Here is a 19,536-nt window from a genome sequence, read left to right as displayed (position 1 = left end):
CCCCCGCCCAGGCTCTGGTTTGGGATTGCAGGCTATTGTCCACTGTGAGATGGAGACATCGAGTTTTAGTTAGAAAAGGCCTCAGAGATCACCTAGAACTTCCTTCACAGTGGAAATGGCCTCTGTGGTCTCCATGACAGTAGCCACATGTGTCTTCTAAGCACCTGAAGTGTGGCTAGTGTAAAGGAAGGATTAAATTTTTCTCTAGTTATTGAAATTTAAGCAGCCACGCGTGGCCATGGCTAGCTCATTGGGTAGGGCAGCTGGAGGGCATTTGGAAAAGTGGGGGTTGGGGTTGTCATAGTGACTGGGATGCTACTGGTGTTTACTGGGTGGGCAGAGATGCTACACTTCCTGCCACATGCTGGACAACACGCTCAGGGGAGACCTGCCCGGAGTCCGACCCGTCTATTGACTGAAGGCCAAATGGAGGCTCATGGTGTGTGTGTGTGGGGCGGGGCGCGCTGGCAAGTTGTGGGGGAAACTAAGCATCCCCAGCATGGGCAGTCGGGGGGTGGGGTCAGCGGCCAGCTCCTGGGCTTCCTGTCCTGGCCTTTGGAGAAACTGCCTGGGTACCCCCTTCCCCCACCTTGATGCGCTCTGGGACCCGCTTCCCAAAGAGAGGCTACACTGGAACCCTACCCCACTGCCCCTCCCCCTCCCTGTGAAGGACAAGAGGTTTTGGGGACAACCAGGTCCCTTCCAGACCAAGCCAAAGCCCTAAGCTGGACCCTTTAGGGTCTCCCGAGTTGCACAGCAGGGGGACAACCACCAGCGCTCAAACTTGGGGACTCCCTCAGAGGAGGAAGACTCCAGTTCCAGGCTTGGAGTTCGGGACAAAGGCAGCTCCAGCAGGGTCCCCAGCACCTCCTCACCGGCCCAGGAACAGGGATCTGCTGCCAAGCACAGAGTGGCTTTTCTGCTTACCCCTCCCTGCTTCCTGAGCCAGGTCCAAAACTGATTAAAACTAAGTAAAAAGCGCTGCCCAGGGAATGACAAAATTGCTAAAATTCTCTTTTCTTCCCTCATTCTATTGTTCTCTCTCCATCTGGTGCTCCAGAGATCAGCTAAAGTCACTGGTTACTGTGGAAACCGACCCCCACTGCACCCCTGGTGCCCACCCGCTGCAGCCGCCGCTTGCCCCCAGGCCCAAGGGCTCCTGGCTAGGCTTGCCCAGCTCTGGTCCCCCCCCACCGCCGCCGTGCACACCTGCCTGCTCCCTGCCAAGGCCCAGGCCCCTTTTGGGAACAACGGGGAGGAAAACTTGCCTCATACTCTGACTTGGCCCCACCGTCCAAGCAAAGTGAGCAGAGAAAGTGCAGAAGGGAAAGCACTCGGAGGCGGAAATGGGGTGAGCAGGGAGGGCTGGAGGCTGTGGTCCCGGAGAGCAAGAAAGCACCTGGAGTCCTGCAGCCCGGTGCCAGCCCCGAGCTGGGAGGGAGGCCCGCAGAGGTCCCTTCCTCTGGCACCCCCTCCCGCCCTCTGCCAGCAGGGCTCTCCCGGGCTCCCTGGCACAGAGTGGAGGGGGCTGGCTCCAGCCCCTGCTCGGAGCCATTGTTTTTCTTCTCAACACCCCCAAGTTCAAGTTCATCTGGGTGTTACATCATGTCTGGTTGCTCTTGGAAACCAGACGGGTCAGACGTGACTCTGGGGAAAGGGGGTGGGAAGCTGGAGGGGGCTGAAGTTCCCCGCCCCTCCCCTCCTTGCCACTAGGGAGCTCTGAAGTTTGCAGTTTGACAAAGTTTTTGGCTGTTGTTTTTTTTTCTTTTTCCGAGGGAGGGAAAGGAAAAGGGAAAAAACAAAACCTCAAAACCACACATACAAAACTTCTATCCACCAACTTTCTCCGGACTCAGGCCTCAGAGCAGAGAGGGAGCAGGAGCTGACAGAGGTGGCCAGGGCCCTGGGCGGAGGTGGACTTCCCCAGGGCTGAGGCCTCCTGGCCCTGGGCTCCCAGGGTGGTACTTTTATAAGAAGAAGTGCCACCCTATGCAAGCTGCCTTTGCCCTGCTCCCGAGGAGGGTGCTCTCTGTGCCCCAAGGGCCCTGGACGCTGGAGACTCTTCCCAGCCCCTTGGGGACAGGCATGGGAGAGGCAGGACACGTGTGTGTGTGTGTGTGTGTGTGTGTGTACATGCCTGTGCAAAGCAGTGTCCGGGGTGTCCAGCAGGAGGGCTGGGGGTGGTTGGGTGTTTCCTTGTGAGAACTGGAGACAGATGGGAGCAGGACGGGGGGGGGGGGCTCCAGAAGCTTGGTCACCCTTCTTTCTAACAGGACTCAAGGGGAGTTGGGGGGAGGAGCCTCCAGGGCACAAAGGGACTTGCCCTGCCCTGGTGCCAGAGTCTCTGGGCACGTGGCCCACCAGGCCAGCTCTGTCCCTCCTCAGCCCACCCAAAGCCAGGGGAGAGGGGAGGGCTGGGGACCAGGGCACCAGGGCTTCCCGCAGAGCAGGAGGCGATCAACAAGGCAGATGCTGTCCCACCCTGACTGGGCCTCGGCTTCCGTCTTTGCTTCTCTCAGGCCTGGCCCGGAGTGCCTCCAGCCTTGGGTCCTTGGCCCCTTCCCCAGGGCCGAGGTTGTCAGAACTAATTATCCAATTAGCTGGTTAGCCAGGGGGCCTGGGAGCTGCCTGGGGAGGCAGGTTCAGCTGGGCGTGCAAAAGCCTGGATCTTTCAGCCCTGCCCCAAGCCCTTCTCCCAGACGAACTCCAAGACCCTGGCCTCTTCCCTGACACCCCCATGCCCCCCCTGCCTGCACCCCCTGCCTCCTCCCCGCCGCCCCCATGCTCGCCTCCACACTCCTACCTGAGACTGCTGTGGGATGTTCAGAAAGTTGCCGTCCCGGGGTCCGATGCTGACAAACCGGTTGGCAGAGGACTCCTCCCCGCCCCCCTCCCATGCTCGCCTCCACACTCCTACCTGAGACTGCTGTGGGATGTTCAGAAAGTTGCCGTCCCGGGGTCCGATGCTGACAAACCGGTTGGCAGAGGAGGCGCCTGTCGCTGCGAATGCTGTGGGAGCAGGAGAGAGAGGAAAGAGCCCGTGAGGCCTGGGCCCACCTGGCCCTGCCCTTGTGGGGCTGCTGAGAGGGAGGCACTGGGTCAGACCACGCTGTCCAGCTTTAGGCTGGCGGTGGGAAGGACCGGCCAGAGGGGCCCCTTCGTCCTCTTACCAGGAACACACACTGTCCCCCGCCCCCAGCCTCTGCCGGAGCCAGGCATCCTCTTTCCTGGCCAGGGGTTGGGAGGGGCCCTGGAGACTTCAGCTGAGATCCCCCAGACCCAGTACTCCCGCCCCCCCCACCCAACCAGGCACTGAGCTGGGCCGGGATAGCCCTCCTCTCCAAGCACTGAAGGGGTGACCTTGCTTTCCCACTGGTCCTCTCAGGTCTGGAGAGAAGGGAGACGGGAGGGTGGGACTCTGGTGGACTGGCCCCACCCTGCCTGGGGAAGGCTATTCTCAGGCCACCTCTCCAACCAGGGCGGCCAGTTGGGTGCTACACCTCTTACTACCCTGGACAGTCCCAAGGACCGGGCCGATGGTCCAGGAGACCTGAAGGGGCCCAAGGGAGGGCTGGGCCAGACGGGATGGGCTTGGAGAGGGATGTAGGAGTTGGCTGCTGGCGAGGGCCCAGGGGTGACAAAGCTCAGGCCTGGCAGGCATTCTCTTCCTCTGATGGGTGAGCCAGGTGCTATGGCCCTGGGCTTCCCCAGGGTCTGAAACAGGCCAAGGCACAAGAGGAAGAGGAGGCTGGAGGCCCTGGCGGAGCCCCTGGGCTTGGGTGCCCAGGGCAACTGTTCTGGGGTCTGAGGGGCAAATGAGCCCAACACCCTTGAGCTTTTCTCAGGAGGAGCTCGGCCAGCTCCTAGGGGAGGGAAGGGGCCCTGCAACCCCAGAAAGGAGGAGACCCCCCCAGGGGATTATGGGGGTCACAGGCTGCCTGGGAGCCCCCCACCCCCTGCCCTGTACCACATACACCCCAGGGACCCCATGCTCACCAGCTTCTGTCCAGAAGTGCCACCCTGTAGCCTGGTCCCCTCTCCCACCCTGCCCACCTCCAATGACCATGACCATGACTTGATGTCTTATGGCGGATGCAGATGGGAAGATGGCATGAAGAGGATGGAGAGGGGGAAAGAACTCAAACCATGAGAGAGAAGGTGAGACAGAGAGTGCAAGACGGAGAAAAGTAGTGAGATGGGCCACCCCGCCCACCCGGAAGTCCTGGCCTGCGGCCTGCCAGCCCCCAGAGCGCCCGAAGCGCTGCCCACACCCTGCCCGCCCTGCCCGAAGACGGCACACCGCCCACCCGCCGCCTCTTCTGTCCCTCACGTCGGGTCTACCTCGGGCCTCCCAACTCAGATTTTTCTCTTCCCTTGGACAAAAGTTGTCATTGGTTTAAAAAGAGAGAGAGAGAAAGAGAAAGAGATGAAGTAAGCCAAGGTCCAGAGCCCTCCCTTGTCCTCGGAATATCCAACCTGGGGAGGAATTGAGGGAGGAGAGAGGGAGGGGGGAGGGGGGGAAAAAGAGGAACAACGAGAAACCAAATGTGAGACTGAAGGGAAGGGTCAGGGCGGGCCTGCTGCACCTCCTAGAGGCCTGAATGGAGGGGAGGGGGGCAAGGCAAAAAGGGAATGGTGGTGGCGTCGCCTTGTGGTCACATTAAATTTTCTTGGTGTGGGGGGCACGACAAAACAACAAAAAAATCAAAAAACAAAAAAAAACGAAAAACAAAAAATACAGCAATCAGGCATGAAGATGGCATGGCTGCGCCTCCCGGTCCCTTCCCACCCTGGCCAGCACCCCGGCCTGCGCCCCACTGTGCTCCCCCTCCCGCCCCCCAGGGGCCTGGGCCAGGGGCCAGGGCCGGGAGCAGCGGGCAGGGGGGCTAGTGGTGTGCTGGCTGGTGCGCCTGAGGCCGGGGGGGCCATGGTGGGGGGCTCAGGTTTGCTCTCATCCGAGCGGGAGGCTCCGTGGCCTTCTAGGTTGGGGGAGACTTGATGATGGGCAGGGCGTGGGGGGGCTTTTCTGTTTGCAGTGGAGACTGTTTGGATGGGCTGGGGCGTTGTGGTTTCCGTTTCATCGTCCACTTACAAGGTGATGGAGGAGTCAAGGCGGCGCCGTCTGGGGCAGTGCTGGTGGATTTGGAATCAGGCATAGGAAGGGGCACAGGTCTGGCCACTGGAGGCGGCGGCGGTAGCAAAAATGACCCCGGGACTTTGCCCTGGCCGCTACCGTTGGGCTGCGAACAACATAAATAGAGTGACGCATGAAGGCACATCACACACAGACACACGCTCCCCTGCGCGGCCACGCCAGCTCGCTCCTGAGAGCGGGCGCTCCCGGCGGAAGGTGCAGAACAGGGCCCTCTCCTCCGGGCACAGGGCGGGTGAGGGTGGGAGGCCTCGGTGTGGTCTCTCGGGTGTTTCTCTCTCTCTGTTTTTTATTTTTTTGTCTTTCGTGGTCCTCTTCTGAAGTTGTGGGAGGAGGAAGGGGGGTGTCCGACGGGTGGTTTGTTATTTCTTAGGGAATGTGTTTTCGGTACCAAAAACGTGCCGCCTACCCACAGACCAGCTGCACCTAGACTCTCACTCCTGAAGACCTTCTCCTCTGACAGGAAAGATGCACCAGCTTTCCCCCTCCCTTGTGTCCCCCCAACACACACAGGAGCCCCCCTCTGCGGGGGCAAACAGTTACCCTGGGGTGGGTCTGGTTGACCCAAGGAGGACTGCCATCCTCCACCCCACATCATGGCCCGCGGGATGCTGGGCACTGGGGGGCTTGCCCTCAGCTCCAGCAGCCCGAGGACGGTGGGGAGCTGGTCCTTTTGCTATGGACGAGCCCGGGAGGAAATCCATTGCTGCCACTCATTCCTTAGCGGACATCCTTGTACAAGGCTCTCAGACACCAGGGTGCCAGGTCACTAGATCCGTTCCTTGTCTTTCGTTCCCTCCTGTACCTCAAACTCCTGTGCGTGGCCTTGCGTGCGTCAGCCTTGGAGCTCCCAAGGGCCTAGGCGCCACAGGCGAGGCAAAGGTCCCTGGAGAGACCTCCCTGAGCTGGGGGCACGCACCTCCCCCTGCTCTGGGCAGTGCCCCCGAGGACCAGGGGAGCTGGGCCAGAACTCTTCATCCTAAACTGGCCTCTCTCTCACGGGGCAACGCTCTGCCCTCCCAGCCAGCCAGGTGTGAGAACGGGAAGTTTCCCTGCTCCTCCTTCAGCTGGTAGGCCACCCCTGCGGAGCCCACCCCATGGGTGTCTGCCCATCTTTCTGTCATCACTGGTTTTGCCTGGACAACGACAATGAGACTTGCAAGGGGTCTCCCCTACGCCGGCTGTGCTCGTCAGCTCAGTGCCCTGGGTGCCTAGCTCTGTGCCAGGCATTTTACTCATCTTGTGTTCCGTCCGCCCAGGAACCTGTCCGGCAGCAGTTCTCGCTTGGGGGCAGTTCTGCTCCCCAGGGGGCACTGGCCGTGTCTGTAGACATCCCGGTTAGCACAACTTCCGGGGGCTGTTCCTAGCTGCTGGTGGGTGGAGGCAGGGAGTGCTGCTCAGCACCCTATAATGCCCGGGGTGCCCCCCAGGACGAGGGCTCATCGGTCCAAAGGTTACCAGTGCTGCAGGTGGGAAACCCTGCTGCAAGGGAAGCTCCGCCCTCCCTCCCCCTCTCACAGCCGGGGAAACAAGGCTTTGTGCAGCGACGTGGATGATGCAGTCGCTGGGCTGTGACTGGTGAGGCCTGAAGTTCACAGCCGTGTCTGTCTGACTCCATGGGTCCTATGGGTTTTCTCCAGCAGGTGCAACAACCCTCCTCCCAAATCCCAAGGTGCCCAGACTCTTCCTGTCTCCGGAAACCTTCCACGGCTCTGACTGCATCTGACATAAAGGAGGGTCTCCCCAGTTGGGATTCAAGGACCCCATGGTGGAGACCCTCCCAGCACTGGTGCCCCTATAGCCCCTCCTCTCAAGTACATCCCATTGCAAACCGACTGGGGCTTCCAGACGCAGCCTCACAGTTGGGCTGCGCACCTGCTCACTGCAGGGCCCTCTGTCTACAGGGCCTTTTCCTACACCTTCCCAGGCCTGCACACAAAACCCTGTCTCCCACGTGGGGACCGGCCGGATTCCCTGAACCACCATCCACCTCTCTCTGCCCTGTGGCTCCAGGATGCTCTTGACCTCCCCTGGGACCTTTAAAGCAGACTGCCTGCCACCCAGGCTCTCCAGCGAGTCACAGGCCACCTCTGTGTGGCTCAAGCCTGCAGCACTCAAGTCCCAGTGACTGAGTTGAATCAATAGTCCCCCCCCCCCCCCCCCCCCCCCCCCCCCCCCCCCCCCCCCCCTGCTGCACATTAAAACCACAGAGGCCCACGCTGACTCGTGCAGGCCACGCCCCTCTGAACTCTGGCCGTCCTGCCCACCATCCTTCACCTCTAGTGACCAGCGGAGGTCTGACACCGTCCCTCCAAGAGGTCCCTCCTGGACTTGATTCTTCTTGCCCACTCAGAGGCCCTGACAAAAGCAAGCAGTGGCTGCTGGTCCTGGGCTGGAGACCCTCGGTGTCATGTGTCCCTTCAGAAACGCTCCCTCCAGTTCCAGACACGGGCCAGGGGGCTCTCCAGCTCTGCAGGGTTGATGCTGAGACACGAGCAGCAACTGCCTTCCCTCCTTCCCACGGCCTATCTGGTTCCTATCTTGCTTTTCCACCAGGGCAGGAAACTCCACAGATCACAGCCTCTCTCCTCTTCTCCAGGCGCCATCCTGAGCCTGGGCCCTGGGAAGCTGGGACATGGGGGCTTCCGAGGCAGCACTTGCTCCCGGGGCAGCCTCTACCTCCTTCTCCGAGCACCCGAAGGGTGTTCCCAGAGCCAGTCGATACCCAGGAGGATCTAAAACACGAGTCCCACCCAATAAAGCTAATCCCAGCTTGATATGGCTGAACATCAAAACCTGCTGATTTACAACGTTCGGTCTCTAGAAGCAACTTCCAACCAGGCTAGGATGTCTCTGCTCTGGTTGGGTTATTAGTGGACGTTTGTAAAATCTCAAGGTCTTGTGACTCGCAGCAGCATCTTACGACCTCACGAGTTAAGAGCTATAAGCGCAACCCGGCCGGCGTGGCTCAGTGGCTGAGAGTGAACCTATACACCAGGGGGTCACGGTTCCATTCTCAGTCGAGGCACATGCCCAGGTGGCAGGCTCGATCCCCAGTGTGGGGCGTGCAGGAGGCAGCCAATTAGTGATTCTCTCTCATCACTGATGTTTCTCTCTCTCTCCCCATCTCCCTTCCTCTCTAATATATATATAAGAGCTAGAAGTGCAGGCTAGTGACAGATGAAGAGGAGGGCTTGCCTGGCTGCTCCAGCATTGCTGGTGGAAGCTGAGCCAGAACCAGGCCTCCTGCCCCTCATTGAGCCCTGGGACCTCTCCCTTGCATTGGTGGTCTCTTCTCTCTGCCAGAAAAACAGCTAACAAGGCACCTTCTTTCTGTTCTTTGCATCTCCCCTGAGCGGTATCTCCGTTTGGCCTTGGCCTTGACTGATGTGGTTCTTCTCAGTCAGGGCCTCACACTGGGGTCCGAGGCTAAGCCATAGGGGGCACCGGGCATGCCTTCTGCAGATCATCTGTAAAATCTTTGTATGCACACACACATTTTTCTGTAAAGATGACCTGCAACTTCGAACTCTCACGGGAATGAGGCATTTACTCCTCTGGGCTCTGGATCAGTGGTTCTCAAAGTGGTCCTGTGACCAGAAGCAGCAGCAGCTGAGAAGTGGGAGGGAAACGCAGGTTCTCAGGCCCACCCAGACCGGCTGAATGGGAATCAGGTGAGACCCAGCCCCCTGCGTGCCCGCCAGGCCTCCGGGCTTCTACTCTGGAGGTGGCCAAGGGGCAGGTGCCGCCTGTGTGGCCACCCCCTGCCGCGAAGTCAGCTGCAGAGCCTGGGCCTCGGTGCTCTCCTCCCCCACAGCATGGTGCCGTCTCTGGCCTCCTCTCAGAGGCTGGGCCACCTGGAGCAGGCTCATTGCAGACGCCCCCCCTCCTCTCTTGGGCACCACAGGCCACAAGAGGAAACCCAGAGAGGCTGATGCCCAGCCGAGCTAGCCTCCCTGTCTAACCAGGGTAGCTGTTCAGCCCCGTCTGTAGCGTTTTGTCCACCGTCTATTTGGAGAAAGCACCTGCCTTGAGAAGAGAACCTTCTAGGCCAAATGAGACCTTAACCTTGAACAGTCAAGTCAAGGGAGAGGGTCAGGACTCAGCCGTCAGGACGCCCGGGGGAGGGACCAGCTCTCCGGGCTAAACTGGTCGCCCAGGTTGGTCTCACTGAGTCCCAGCCCCGGCTGTCTCTGTAGGTGAGAAGGCAGGCAAGGCAGGTGGAGGGAACACTCCACACCCCAGAAGTCCCAAAGGGCCTGATACAAGGGCTGGCAGTTCCCAAGGACGCTGATGGCATCTCTGGAGAAAGTGCAGTAGCTGTTGGGGGTTACGCCCTGAGTGCCCCTGAAGTGAACAGAGCTTGTCCAGAGAGGTGGGCAAGCCTCTGAGTGTGCTAAGGAGCTGCAGAGCCAGGAAGAGAAACCCTTAAAGGGCCCAGGGGGAAAGGAGCTGGAAAGCAGAAGGAGAGAGAGCAGGAGGGAGGGAAGACGGAGTGAGGAGCCCCCCCCATCAATAATGCCCCCGCACTTAGCCAATGGCCACCCTGTGTGGGGCGCCTGAAGGGCCGCCCCTGCTCTCCCTGGGTGTGGTCTGGCATGAGTCTGGCCCTTTGAATGGCCTCCCCCCCAACCTCTCAAAGGGGGCTCCAGGCTGGACCGGCTGGGGGACCGGCTGAGGCGCCAGCACCTTTCCAAAGGTCGAGAGACCACTGTGTCCCAACACAGCGTGGTCTCCCGGGGACGAGGTGAGGACCACTGTCCCCCTGCAGGGCTGTCTCTGGACCACCACTGTTTGGAATAATTCCTTTCCTGAGTGACCCCGAATTTCTGCTGGTCAGTGACCTGGGTCCTAGGGCTCATTGACGGAGAACAGCAGTGCCCCCCAGCCCCCACAGAGCTCCACGGGAAGCCAGTGTCTCCCAGGCTGAGGAGCAGGGCTGCACACAAACCTAGAAGCAACCTGGAAACCGCCTGTTCAAAGTCCTGCCAACCGGAGTCTCCATGACAGCCCCCGTGGCCAAGGATGCTGCCCAGCACCCCACGATGCCCAGCACAGCCTCACACCACAGAATGATGAGCAACCCCAAATGCCAACAGTGCCACCGTGGGGAGATTTTGATCTAGAAAATCCTTGCAGCCCCGAGGCTTAAGAGGGGTGTTAGGAGGTGAGGGGCCTGGTCTGGGTGGCACAGCTCACGGGTGCCCTCCTGGGGGAACAGAGACTGAAGAGAGGGCCGGGAGCCCGAGCAAGGTGTGGGCTCTGCTGCTGCCCCCACCTTTCTGGACCGTGATGGAGAGACTCCGGCACGATACACAGACCCCTACCGCAGACCAGAAAACTAAGGTGTCCGCGCTACTGGCTCCCCGCTGCTCCCGTCCCGGGTGGGCTCGGCTCTCGGGCCCTCTCCCTGTGATCCTGACACAGACGGACAGACGCAGAGATGAGCTGTGGTGGGGCTCCCGGGCCTCTGACTCACCTGTCCGGTGGCCTGGCCCGAGCCATCTGAGCACACAAACTGCACAAACTCCTTCAGTGAGTCCTGCCCGTGGTGGTGGTGGTAGCGGATGGTCGGGTGCGTGAAGTACGGGCTCGACTGCTGGATGATGGATGTGGAGGGGAAGTGCAACGCTGACGCTGTGGCCCGAGGGCTCCCTGCATGCACGTGGGCGGGAAGAAAAGGGCATCAGGGTGGAGAAGATGAGGGAGACGGCGGGTCAGGGCCCTGAGGAAAAGGGAGAGTGGGCGGGAGCAGGGCGGGACCAGGGTAAGGAGCGTGAGGGTCTGGCCTCTGGCGTGGACATTGAGACAGCACAAAAAAGCCCTCAGTAATCAAGGTAAGTAACATTTTAATGCGTATTTTTAAAAATCCAATTGGCAAACGGGGGCTTGCACACCCATCCGCTGCTTGTCTTGACAAATAAAGTTTGATTGGGACCAGGGCCAGGGTTAACGTGAGGCAAACGAGGCAGGGCCATGCAAGGATAGCATCAGATCCATCTTTTGTTTAAAATGTTTATATTTGCTCTTTGTGGTTTTATTTTTTGCGGTAGTTTTATTTTTTAAGAATATTGCATTAGCTCTAGCTGGTTTGGCTCAGTGGATAGTGATTTGGCCTGCGGACTGAAGGGTCCCGGGTTCGATTCCAATCGAGGCACATGCCGGGGTTGTGGGCTCAATCCCCAGTGTGGGGCATGCAGGAGGCAGCTGATCAATGGTTCTCTCTCATCACTGATGTTCCTATCTCTCTCTCCCTCCACCTTCCTCTCTGAAATCAATAAAAATATATTTTAAAAGAGAATGTTGCATTAAAACATCATTTATCCTGACAACTGAATTTTGGGTGCCCCCTTAGAGTTTGCACCCAAGGCGAGGTCCAGGGCTAGGATGGGAGCCTGGATGAGGGAGAAGAGGAGACAGACACGACCCCCGCACCTTGCAGGACGCAACGTGCACATACATCTGCGTGTGAGCAGGTGTGCACCTGGCCGCGGCTGCCTAGGCCACATTCTTGTGTGCTCAGCCCCATCACCCTTGCACATGCGTCCTCGCACACACAGCTCCCATCCCGCTCCAGGCCCCAGCTCTTCCCCGGCCAGTCCTCTCCCTCCCGTCTGTTTCCAATCAGCTTGCTCTTGCTCTTGGTTTCATTAGGGGGCTGAGGAAACTTGGCTTCTCTCTGGAGTTCATAAAAGCTGAGTGGAGCTGGGCTCCCTGCCCCCACGCTGAGGCCACCACGCCCTGCCCCAGCGCAGGCTGCCTCTGGGCTCCCAGCCAGGAGGCCCTGAGGAGGAAGCCGGGAGGGTAAACCTTGCCATTCTCTGTGTCCTATAGAAGGGCCCAGGAGATGGTGGGCGGACACAGGGTTGTGTCCAGAAAAAGTTCAAGCCTCTTTCTGCCAGATGGGTGCCGAGGTGGGGGTAGGAACAAGAGCGGGAAGAAGCAAATGAGGGGGTGGTGAGGACTCGGCTCCCACAACTTCCTGCCTGATTCCATCCCCCGGGGAACATCGCGGTGTTCTCCCAGCCAAACACCTTCTCCCGAGACTGAAGCAAGAGAGCCCCCAAGTCAGCAGCCAGTCCCAGTCCTGGGAGAACAGCCCAGGCGCCACGGGTGATCCCTGGGTTCCCGGGCGCCCTTTCAATCTGCGCCCCGTGCCCACCTGGGTTGGTGCAGGGAGACCGGACCTTTGCCCAGGAGCCGGGAGAGCAGCTGAGAGGAGGGCAGAGGGAGAAGCTGAGCTTTCCCAGCCACAGCTGGCGAGAGGAGAGGAGAACCCGCAGGCCTGAGGGCAAGCCAGGCCTGTGCACACAGCCATGCACACGCATCCCAGCACACGTTATGCAGCCATGTGCACACGTGCACTCAGTGCATGCATACACACAGGCACCCGGCACACACGGAAGCATGCACACACGAGTGCACAGGGGGAGGGGGAAGCAAGTAGGAGAGCGCTTGGGAATGAGGTGAGGAGGCTGGGTCTCCAGTCAGTGCTGCCGTGGGAGGAGGGCCCGTTCCCTTGCCCACCCACTGTCAGACCACAGCCCCTCAGAGAGCTAGGGGCCCTCACTCTGATGGACCTGCCCCTTCACCTGGCCGGCTGCCCTCGGTGCTCCACCACCTCCCCGAGAGTCCCCCTCCGGGCCCTCATGTCTCACCTGGTCTGACTCCAGCAAGCACAGGCAGCGGGTGGTGAGTGAAAGCCATGCGCGGGGAGCTGCCCTGAGAGGAGAGGGCACTGCAGAAGTCCAGCTTTCCTGACTTCTTTAGAGAAGCCGGGCCTGGGGGGAGGAATCAGCAACACAGGGCAGGTTTAGCTGGGCCAGGGCGGGAGCGGGGGAAGGCAGGAAGCCAGCAGCTCACTCCTCTCCTCAGCCCCCTCCTGGCTGCCCCTTCCCCCACCGTGCTCCCTCCTGCCACCTTTGCCCCATCCGGCTGTTTCTCAGGCCCCGTGTGCAGCCCAGCCGGCACTGGGTGCCTCTGACCGGAGAGGAAAATGAGGCACTTGGGTGTGCTGGGCCGGGGGTCCAGCTTGCCTCCTGACAAGCCGATAATGAGCTCAGGGGGCACAGATGAAAGGGTGGGATCCAGGAGCAGGGACCAGGAAGGGCCCTGGGGTCAGAGCTGTCCAGGCAAGGATTGCCTCGGCCAAGGAACCCAGAGGTTGGACTGCCTTTGGATGGGGCATTTGTTTTGCTGCCAGTGCCAGAGATGGGGTGGCATTCAGCAGGAGACAGGGGCACAGAGGACACCCCTCTAGGACCCTAATGCTGCCCACCAAGGTCACCTCTGTGCCCAGTGGGCACCATATCCAAATATTTGTTTTGCTGCCAGTGCCAGAGATGGGGTGGCATTTAGCAGGAGACAGGGGCACAGAGGACACCCCTCGAAGACCCTCTGTGCCCAGTGGGCACCATATCCAAAGGACACTATGACAAAGCACAGCCCGGGGCCAGGTCCTCTGTGGGAGCTTGATTCTTCTCTGGGCTGGGCCTCAGAGGGTGTGCCCAGGCTGGGAGGGAGGGGTAAGGTGGAGCTGGAGCAGATCTCCAGAGCTGCCATCTTTGATGCACAAATCAAGTCAGTTTGGGTGGGGGGTAGGGGGCTGCAGAACCGAGAAATAAGAGCCACTTTAACCACAGAGGGAAGAGGCGGGGGAAGGGCGAACTCCCAGCCGCCAGAAGAGGTGTTATCTGGCAGCAGCTGTGTGCCACCTGATAGCTGGCACAGTGAGGGGGGGAGCGCCCCCACCAGCTGTGCACAGCTGTCCCCTAGGCCACACAGTGCCTCCCCAGCTGTTCCCTGTCCTGCAGCTGGGCTGCTTAATTGGCGATTTGTCTCAGCACAGGGAAACAACACAGGAAGCGGGTGAGGAGGAAAAGAGGGGAGAGCGAGGAAGCTGGGGTGTGTGGCAGGACTGCAGGAAGCAGAAATGGCGGGCTCTGCAGCAGACAGCCAACAAAGAAGAGAGCAGGGCCTGGGAGGAGGGCTCCTTGGGAAGCAGGTCTAGGCCGAGGGGCCCGGGGCCACCAGCCGTGGTGGATGTGCCCTTAAGGCACCTGACGCCTGTAGGAGCAGTCACTTCACTGAGGCCCGGCTGGGGTTTCTTCAGGGCCCTCAACTGCTTCTCTCTCCACCTCCCGAGGTTCCCCAGGGAAGCATCTGGACACTGCTGGCCCACATCCCCCGCCTGCCTCCAGGGAACCCTGGGAAGAGCACCCCAAGTCATGTAGAGCCATGTCCGCAGAGGCGGGGCTCGATGGTGGCCCAGAGCCTGGTCCCTTAGCCCAGGGCCCGGAGGAGCCCTCCTCCCTCCTCCAGAGCAGTCAAGAGCAGAAGCGATTCTGTGTCTGGGGCAGCGCCTTCCTGTCCTTTGGCCTTTCTTCTCCCTCATCCCAGCCCCTGCCCATCCACCTGGCCCCTCCCAGTAGGGCCACATCTGGAAAACACCAGGAAGAGCACCGCTGGAACAAAAAGTCCGCCCCCCCCCCCCAGGCCTAGCAGAGCAGAGGTACCCTGTGCACATCCCACACACGCACGGGCAGTACTCCCCGGCCCCCCACACACACCTCAAGGACACACACAGCTGACCACCAGTGTGCCAAGAAGTATCCTGCAGCCCGCTTCCTCATCTACACCTGCCACAGGCGCGCACACACTCAGGGGCTCTCCGGGTCTGCCCAGGCCTCCCAGCAAGACTGGAGTGACCGTGGGTGGGTTCACCAGGAAGGGGGTGGCTAGAGGGGGCTGGGAGGCCTGGAGACAGTTCTGCTCACTCTTTAGTAGCCTCTACTCCTTTCTGCAAAGCTGAGCCCTTTAACCCAGCAGTTCTCAGCTCAGTCAGCTGGGGAAGAGTCTGCCCTCCCCCAATCCTAGGGGACATTCAACAATGTTGGGAGACATTTTTGGCCATCACACCCGGGGTGTGTGTGTGTGTGGGGGGGGTGCTACTGGCATCTAGTGGGGGGAGGCAGGGCTGCTACTCAACACCCTTCAGTGCACAGGATGCCGCAGCTCAGAGAAGGACCCGGCCCCAGTGTCAGCGGTGCCCAGTTTGAGAAGCCGCTTTAACCCTTTGCACGCCATAGGCGTCTAGAGACGCAGGGATGGTTTCTGTTTCGGACGCGTGGCAGTTAACTGGTTATACCACCGAGACTCTAGAGCCGGGGCAACCTTTCTACAGAAATGCCAGGAGAAGGCACCCGAGAAGGCTTTGAAGGGGAAGCCCCAGCCCCACGGCAGGGCACCGGAGGCCTCCGCCTCCCTCCTGCCGTGCCCGTGGCTCTGCTGCCCACCGCGGCAGCCAAGCTCCTCGCCTTGGCCTCGGCTCCTTTCTTCGGCTGGCACTGCCTTCCTCTGGAAGATGGGGAGGCGAGAAGCCAGGCAGTGCCACTGACAGTGGGGGAACCGGTGGGAGAGTCGCCAGGTAAACGGAGGGAGGAGGCGAGGTTCAGGGCTGCCCTGGCTCCGGGCCAGGCCTCGCGGCGCCCATACCTGCATCCACATCGTTGGGCCACCCGCTGGACTGGCTGCTGCCAGCCGCTGGGGAGCGGCCTGTCCCGGGATAGAAGACATCGTCCACAGGGCTCTCCATCTCGCTGTCATCAATGGACTTGGGGCGCTTGGTGGTGCTGGGGAAGGAGGAGCGGGATCAGGCGGGCCCAGGGTGGCCCAGGTACTGGTACTCGGGCCGAGGAAGCCTGCCCTGCCGGCCCCCTGAGCTGGGAGCAGGTGCCCACTGACAGCAGCACTGCTGGGCACTCATTCGTGTCCACCCCCAGGACAGCCCTAGAGCCCCTTGGCCCCGCCTGCCTGCTCCTCCTCCTCCATCACCTTCTCCGTTCCTCCTTGATACCATCATCCATCGAGTTGCTTAAGTCAAAGGGGTGGGCAACACCCTCAAATGCTTCCTTGGCCCCACAGCCCCCAGGGTCAAGGTGAGACAACTGAGGCACTCACCAGGGGGTGCCACAACCCCCACCATCAGCATAAAAACATGAAGATATTATAATGTTTCGATGCAATATTTAAACAGGTCAAAATGAACACCCCAACCCTCACATGAACCAAAACGTCCAGTTGTTTGTTTTTTAAAGGGACAGGATCCCACCCTGCCCTGCACGACTGGCCCTGACCAGGGCCTACTGTGTCCACCCCCAAACATCTCTCAGCTACACCTGACCCTCTCATGCCACTGCCCCACCTCCAGGCTGGCTGCCGGTCCTGCCTGGCTGCTGGGGGTGCTTTCTTGAGCACACATCCCTGGCATCTTCTGCTGAAAACGTGTCAGTGCGTTTTTAGTCTAAACACCTTCCTCTGGCCTCGAAGCCCTCCAGGGAGTGGTCCCACCAGCCTGTCCCACTCGGCTGGACGGAAGCTGCTCTCTAGCTGGAGCGTCCACCCCGTGCCCTTACTAGCCCCCTGTAGGTCCGTCCCCGAGAGAGAGACCTTCTCGGACCCGCACTGGGAGCGCCTTCCAGGCAGAGCCAGGCCTTGTTTAGGTCTGTGTTCCCAGGGCCGAGTGCCCACAACAGTACAGAGCAGGACGTTCAGGGGAGAGGGCCAGTGCCCTCCACAAGGGGTGACGCTCTGAAGCACCCAGGGCACTGTGGCACAGCTGCCCACCACATCCGAGATGGCCCAGTGGTGGGGGGAAGGGAGGGGGAAGGCCAGGGGTGCGGGGCTTACCTGGTGGAAGGAGGGGAGGTGATGGACCTCCGCCCCAGCGTCACCTGGTTTATGTTGTAGTAATTGGGACTCTCCAGGTCTGCCAGCGAGAAGTTGGGGCCTGATGCTGTGGCGACAGGAGCTGGGAAGAAGCGAGAGATGACGGATGAGTCTGCAGGTGCAGGAGGCCCGAGGCTGGGCTCGCTGGAGAAGAGCCCTTCGCTGTTGTTTTTTCCTCCAAAGCGGAGATTAGACACGGGCCTCTCTGGACACCTCTGCTCCCCTCAGCCTGGTGCCCAGGAGGCAGGCAATGTCCCAGGAAACCCTGTTTGCCCCTGGGCCCAGCAAGACCCCATCCATCCACAGGGGGCCATCTCCTCACCCCCATCCCTGCTGGCTGGGCCCTGGCCAGGAAGGAAGGACTCACTTACTCTGTGACACTCTGACCAGCTCTGTCACGTTCCAGACCCCGGAAGTCACAAAGCAGTCCTGGAAGCTTAAGTGCCCTGAGGAGGGAAAAGAGCCATGAGTGAGTGGAGGCCAGGCCAGGAGGGGCTGCCTGCATTTCCTCACAGCTCTCCCACCTCCCATTGCTCCCTCCCAAGCCCCAGGATGGCCCTCAGGGGCTCTCAGGTCTCCAGGGAAGAGGGGGTGCACTCTAGGTGAGTCCCCTTCCCTCCCCTCGAGCTGGCAGCCAAAATTCAGCTGAGGGACAGCTGAGTAAAGGGGAGGAACTGGTGGAAGGCACAGGAGGGCCTGGGGCAGGGCAGTCAGGGAGGTGTGGGCAGCAGGGCAGGTGGGCAGGGCACTGACCGTTGGGCAGTGGTTTGATGTCCGCATCTCCTTGCTGGTTTGAACTATCTGACTGTCCGGATTCTGCAGGAGACACAAAGGGGAAGATGGGTCAAGACCAAAGTGCCCCACAAACGGCTCCCTCTCCAGCCCTGTTTTCAGGGACACCCTCCTGCGGTGGGGATGCCCGGGCACTGCAAGGGGTTTGGCAGCACCCCCGGCCTCCACCCACTAGATGCCAGTAGCGCCCCAGTTGTGACAACCAAAAGTGTCCCCAGACACTGCCCGATGTGCCCTGGGGACAAAGTCGCCAGTGGGTGAGCAGCATTGGCCGACCGTCAGGGCCGGGAGGGCTCCTCGGAGGGAAGCCAGCGACCATTCTGCACAGCTGGAATGGACCCAAGGGCTCCCCATCCTCCGCTCGCCTCCAGTGCCCAGAGAAGCGGCCCCTGGCTTCCCGCACTTCATTAATTAGAGCCAGTCCTGTCTGCCTGAGCCACCCCCACCTCACCTTTCTGCTTACAGGCAGTGCCTGGCAACACGGAGGGGGGAGGTCCGCCCTGACGCTGTCGCCCGCTCTGTGCCAGCCTGTCTGGGCTGTCTCATGCCCCAGTGCCACAGCTGCTCAGAGGGAGCCCCGAAACAAGGGCCCATTGTGCAGTGGGAGCTCACAGAGGGCTGGGGGCAGGGTGGAGTGTGTGTGTGAATATTTTGCTGAGCTTGGGAAAGCCCCCCGCCCCGCCCTCCAGGTCCTCAAAGCTTTGTGTGCCAGGGGCACAACAGGGACCTCCAGAATGCCTGCCTGGGCACGACAGCTGGTGAGAGGGTGGCGGAGGGGGGCCAGGGCAGGTTGTGGGGCAGGAGGAAGGCAGGCGCTGGGTAAAGAATCAGCTGCTTACTGGGGGACAACATGGGGGTGGCACTGGGAAAACTGGGGACAGGTGTTGGCCAGGGCTTTGCCCCACTCTTTGGAGCAATCCTGCCTCTGGGTCTCACCCATCACCCCACGGTCAGCCCACTGGCCGGGAATCTGGCCCCCACCAGCCTCACTGCTGAGCTGCTCACACTGGGGAGTGACCAGAGAGGAGATTCCTGAAGGGCAGCGTGGGCCCCCACCGGGGCTGGCGGCAGAGCAGCAGCTTCTCAGAGCGAAGGCCCCTCCGCGGCTCCGCTCCTGGCCACCTGCCTCAGTGTGGCCAGTGGGAGAGGACAGCTGCCTCAGGACGGCCTCAGGCCCCCTCCCCCAATCCTCTACCTTATTAGATTAAAAACATTTTTTGATTGATTGATTTTAGAGAGAGAGAGATAGGAAGGGGGAGAGAGAGGGAGAAACATCCATTTGTTCCACTTATGTATGCACTCATCGGTTGACTTTTGTATGTGCCCTGACCAGGGATGGAACCCGCAACCTGCGCATAGCGGGGCGCCGCTCTAACCCACTGAGCTACCCGGCCAGGGCACCTTGTTAGATTTTTTTTTTAAGCCCCAAAATAATCCTAGCCCTAGCCAGCAGCTGCCTCTCAGGGCCGCCCTTTCCCCAGTTCCTAACGCGGGAGGGGCAGAGCCTCAGACCAGCTTGTGGAGCCCAGCGAGGGCACAGGCTCCAGCCCCCGCTGCCCGGGGGTCCCTGCCAGCCACCCCTCCAGACCTGGGTCAGTGGAGGAGACCCTGATGTCCACCCCACGGAGTGGCCTGGTCCCCCCCACAGCGGCGGCGTTGGCCTGCCTCCCGCACGCGCACACCCAGCCCAGCGACAGGGACCAGAGAGAGCCGGACAAAGAGATGGCGGTGGAGCAGGACGGAGGCAGACACACGGGCTGCAGGCAGGGAGACAGACAGGAAATACTTCTACACCGGGACACGGCCCCGAACGCTGCTGTTCTTACTATTCGCTCCATGTGGAGAGGCGGGCAGACGGGGAGAGA

General features: G+C 60.8%; 1 protein-coding gene across 7 annotated transcripts in view; it reads right to left on the bottom strand.

Moving 5' to 3' along the window:
* Nucleotides 1-19,536, bottom strand: part of NFIX (nuclear factor I/X (CCAAT-binding transcription factor)) — an 87,617-nt gene that overhangs the window by 2,119 nt on the left and 65,962 nt on the right. For 4 of the 7 annotated variants that reach the window (XM_014529439.1, XM_005881574.2, XM_005881572.2 and 1 more), the window contains exons 3-10: nucleotides 17,633-17,695; nucleotides 17,251-17,325; nucleotides 16,841-16,961; nucleotides 15,647-15,783; nucleotides 12,811-12,933; nucleotides 10,632-10,807; nucleotides 5,093-5,240; nucleotides 2,918-3,009 (exon numbers count right to left, since the gene is read on the bottom strand). In XM_014529439.1, coding sequence (XP_014384925.1) covers nucleotides 2,918-3,009; nucleotides 5,093-5,240; nucleotides 10,632-10,807; nucleotides 12,811-12,933; nucleotides 15,647-15,783; nucleotides 16,841-16,961; nucleotides 17,251-17,325; nucleotides 17,633-17,695 — 935 coding nt within the window. The remainder of the gene's footprint in view (nucleotides 1-2,917; nucleotides 3,010-5,092; nucleotides 5,241-10,631; nucleotides 10,808-12,810; nucleotides 12,934-15,646; nucleotides 15,784-16,840; nucleotides 16,962-17,250; nucleotides 17,326-17,632; nucleotides 17,696-19,536) is intronic. The other 3 variants (XM_014529440.1, XM_005881576.2, XM_005881575.2) reach the window with 2 other exon arrangements.

This window comes from Myotis brandtii, unplaced genomic scaffold (assembly GCF_000412655.1).
Source record: "Myotis brandtii unplaced genomic scaffold, ASM41265v1 scaffold680, whole genome shotgun sequence".
NCBI classification, from domain to species: Eukaryota; Metazoa; Chordata; class Mammalia; order Chiroptera; family Vespertilionidae; genus Myotis; species Myotis brandtii.
The sequence above is the reverse complement of the archived record's forward strand: the minus strand, read 5'-3'. Positions and strand labels throughout refer to the sequence as shown.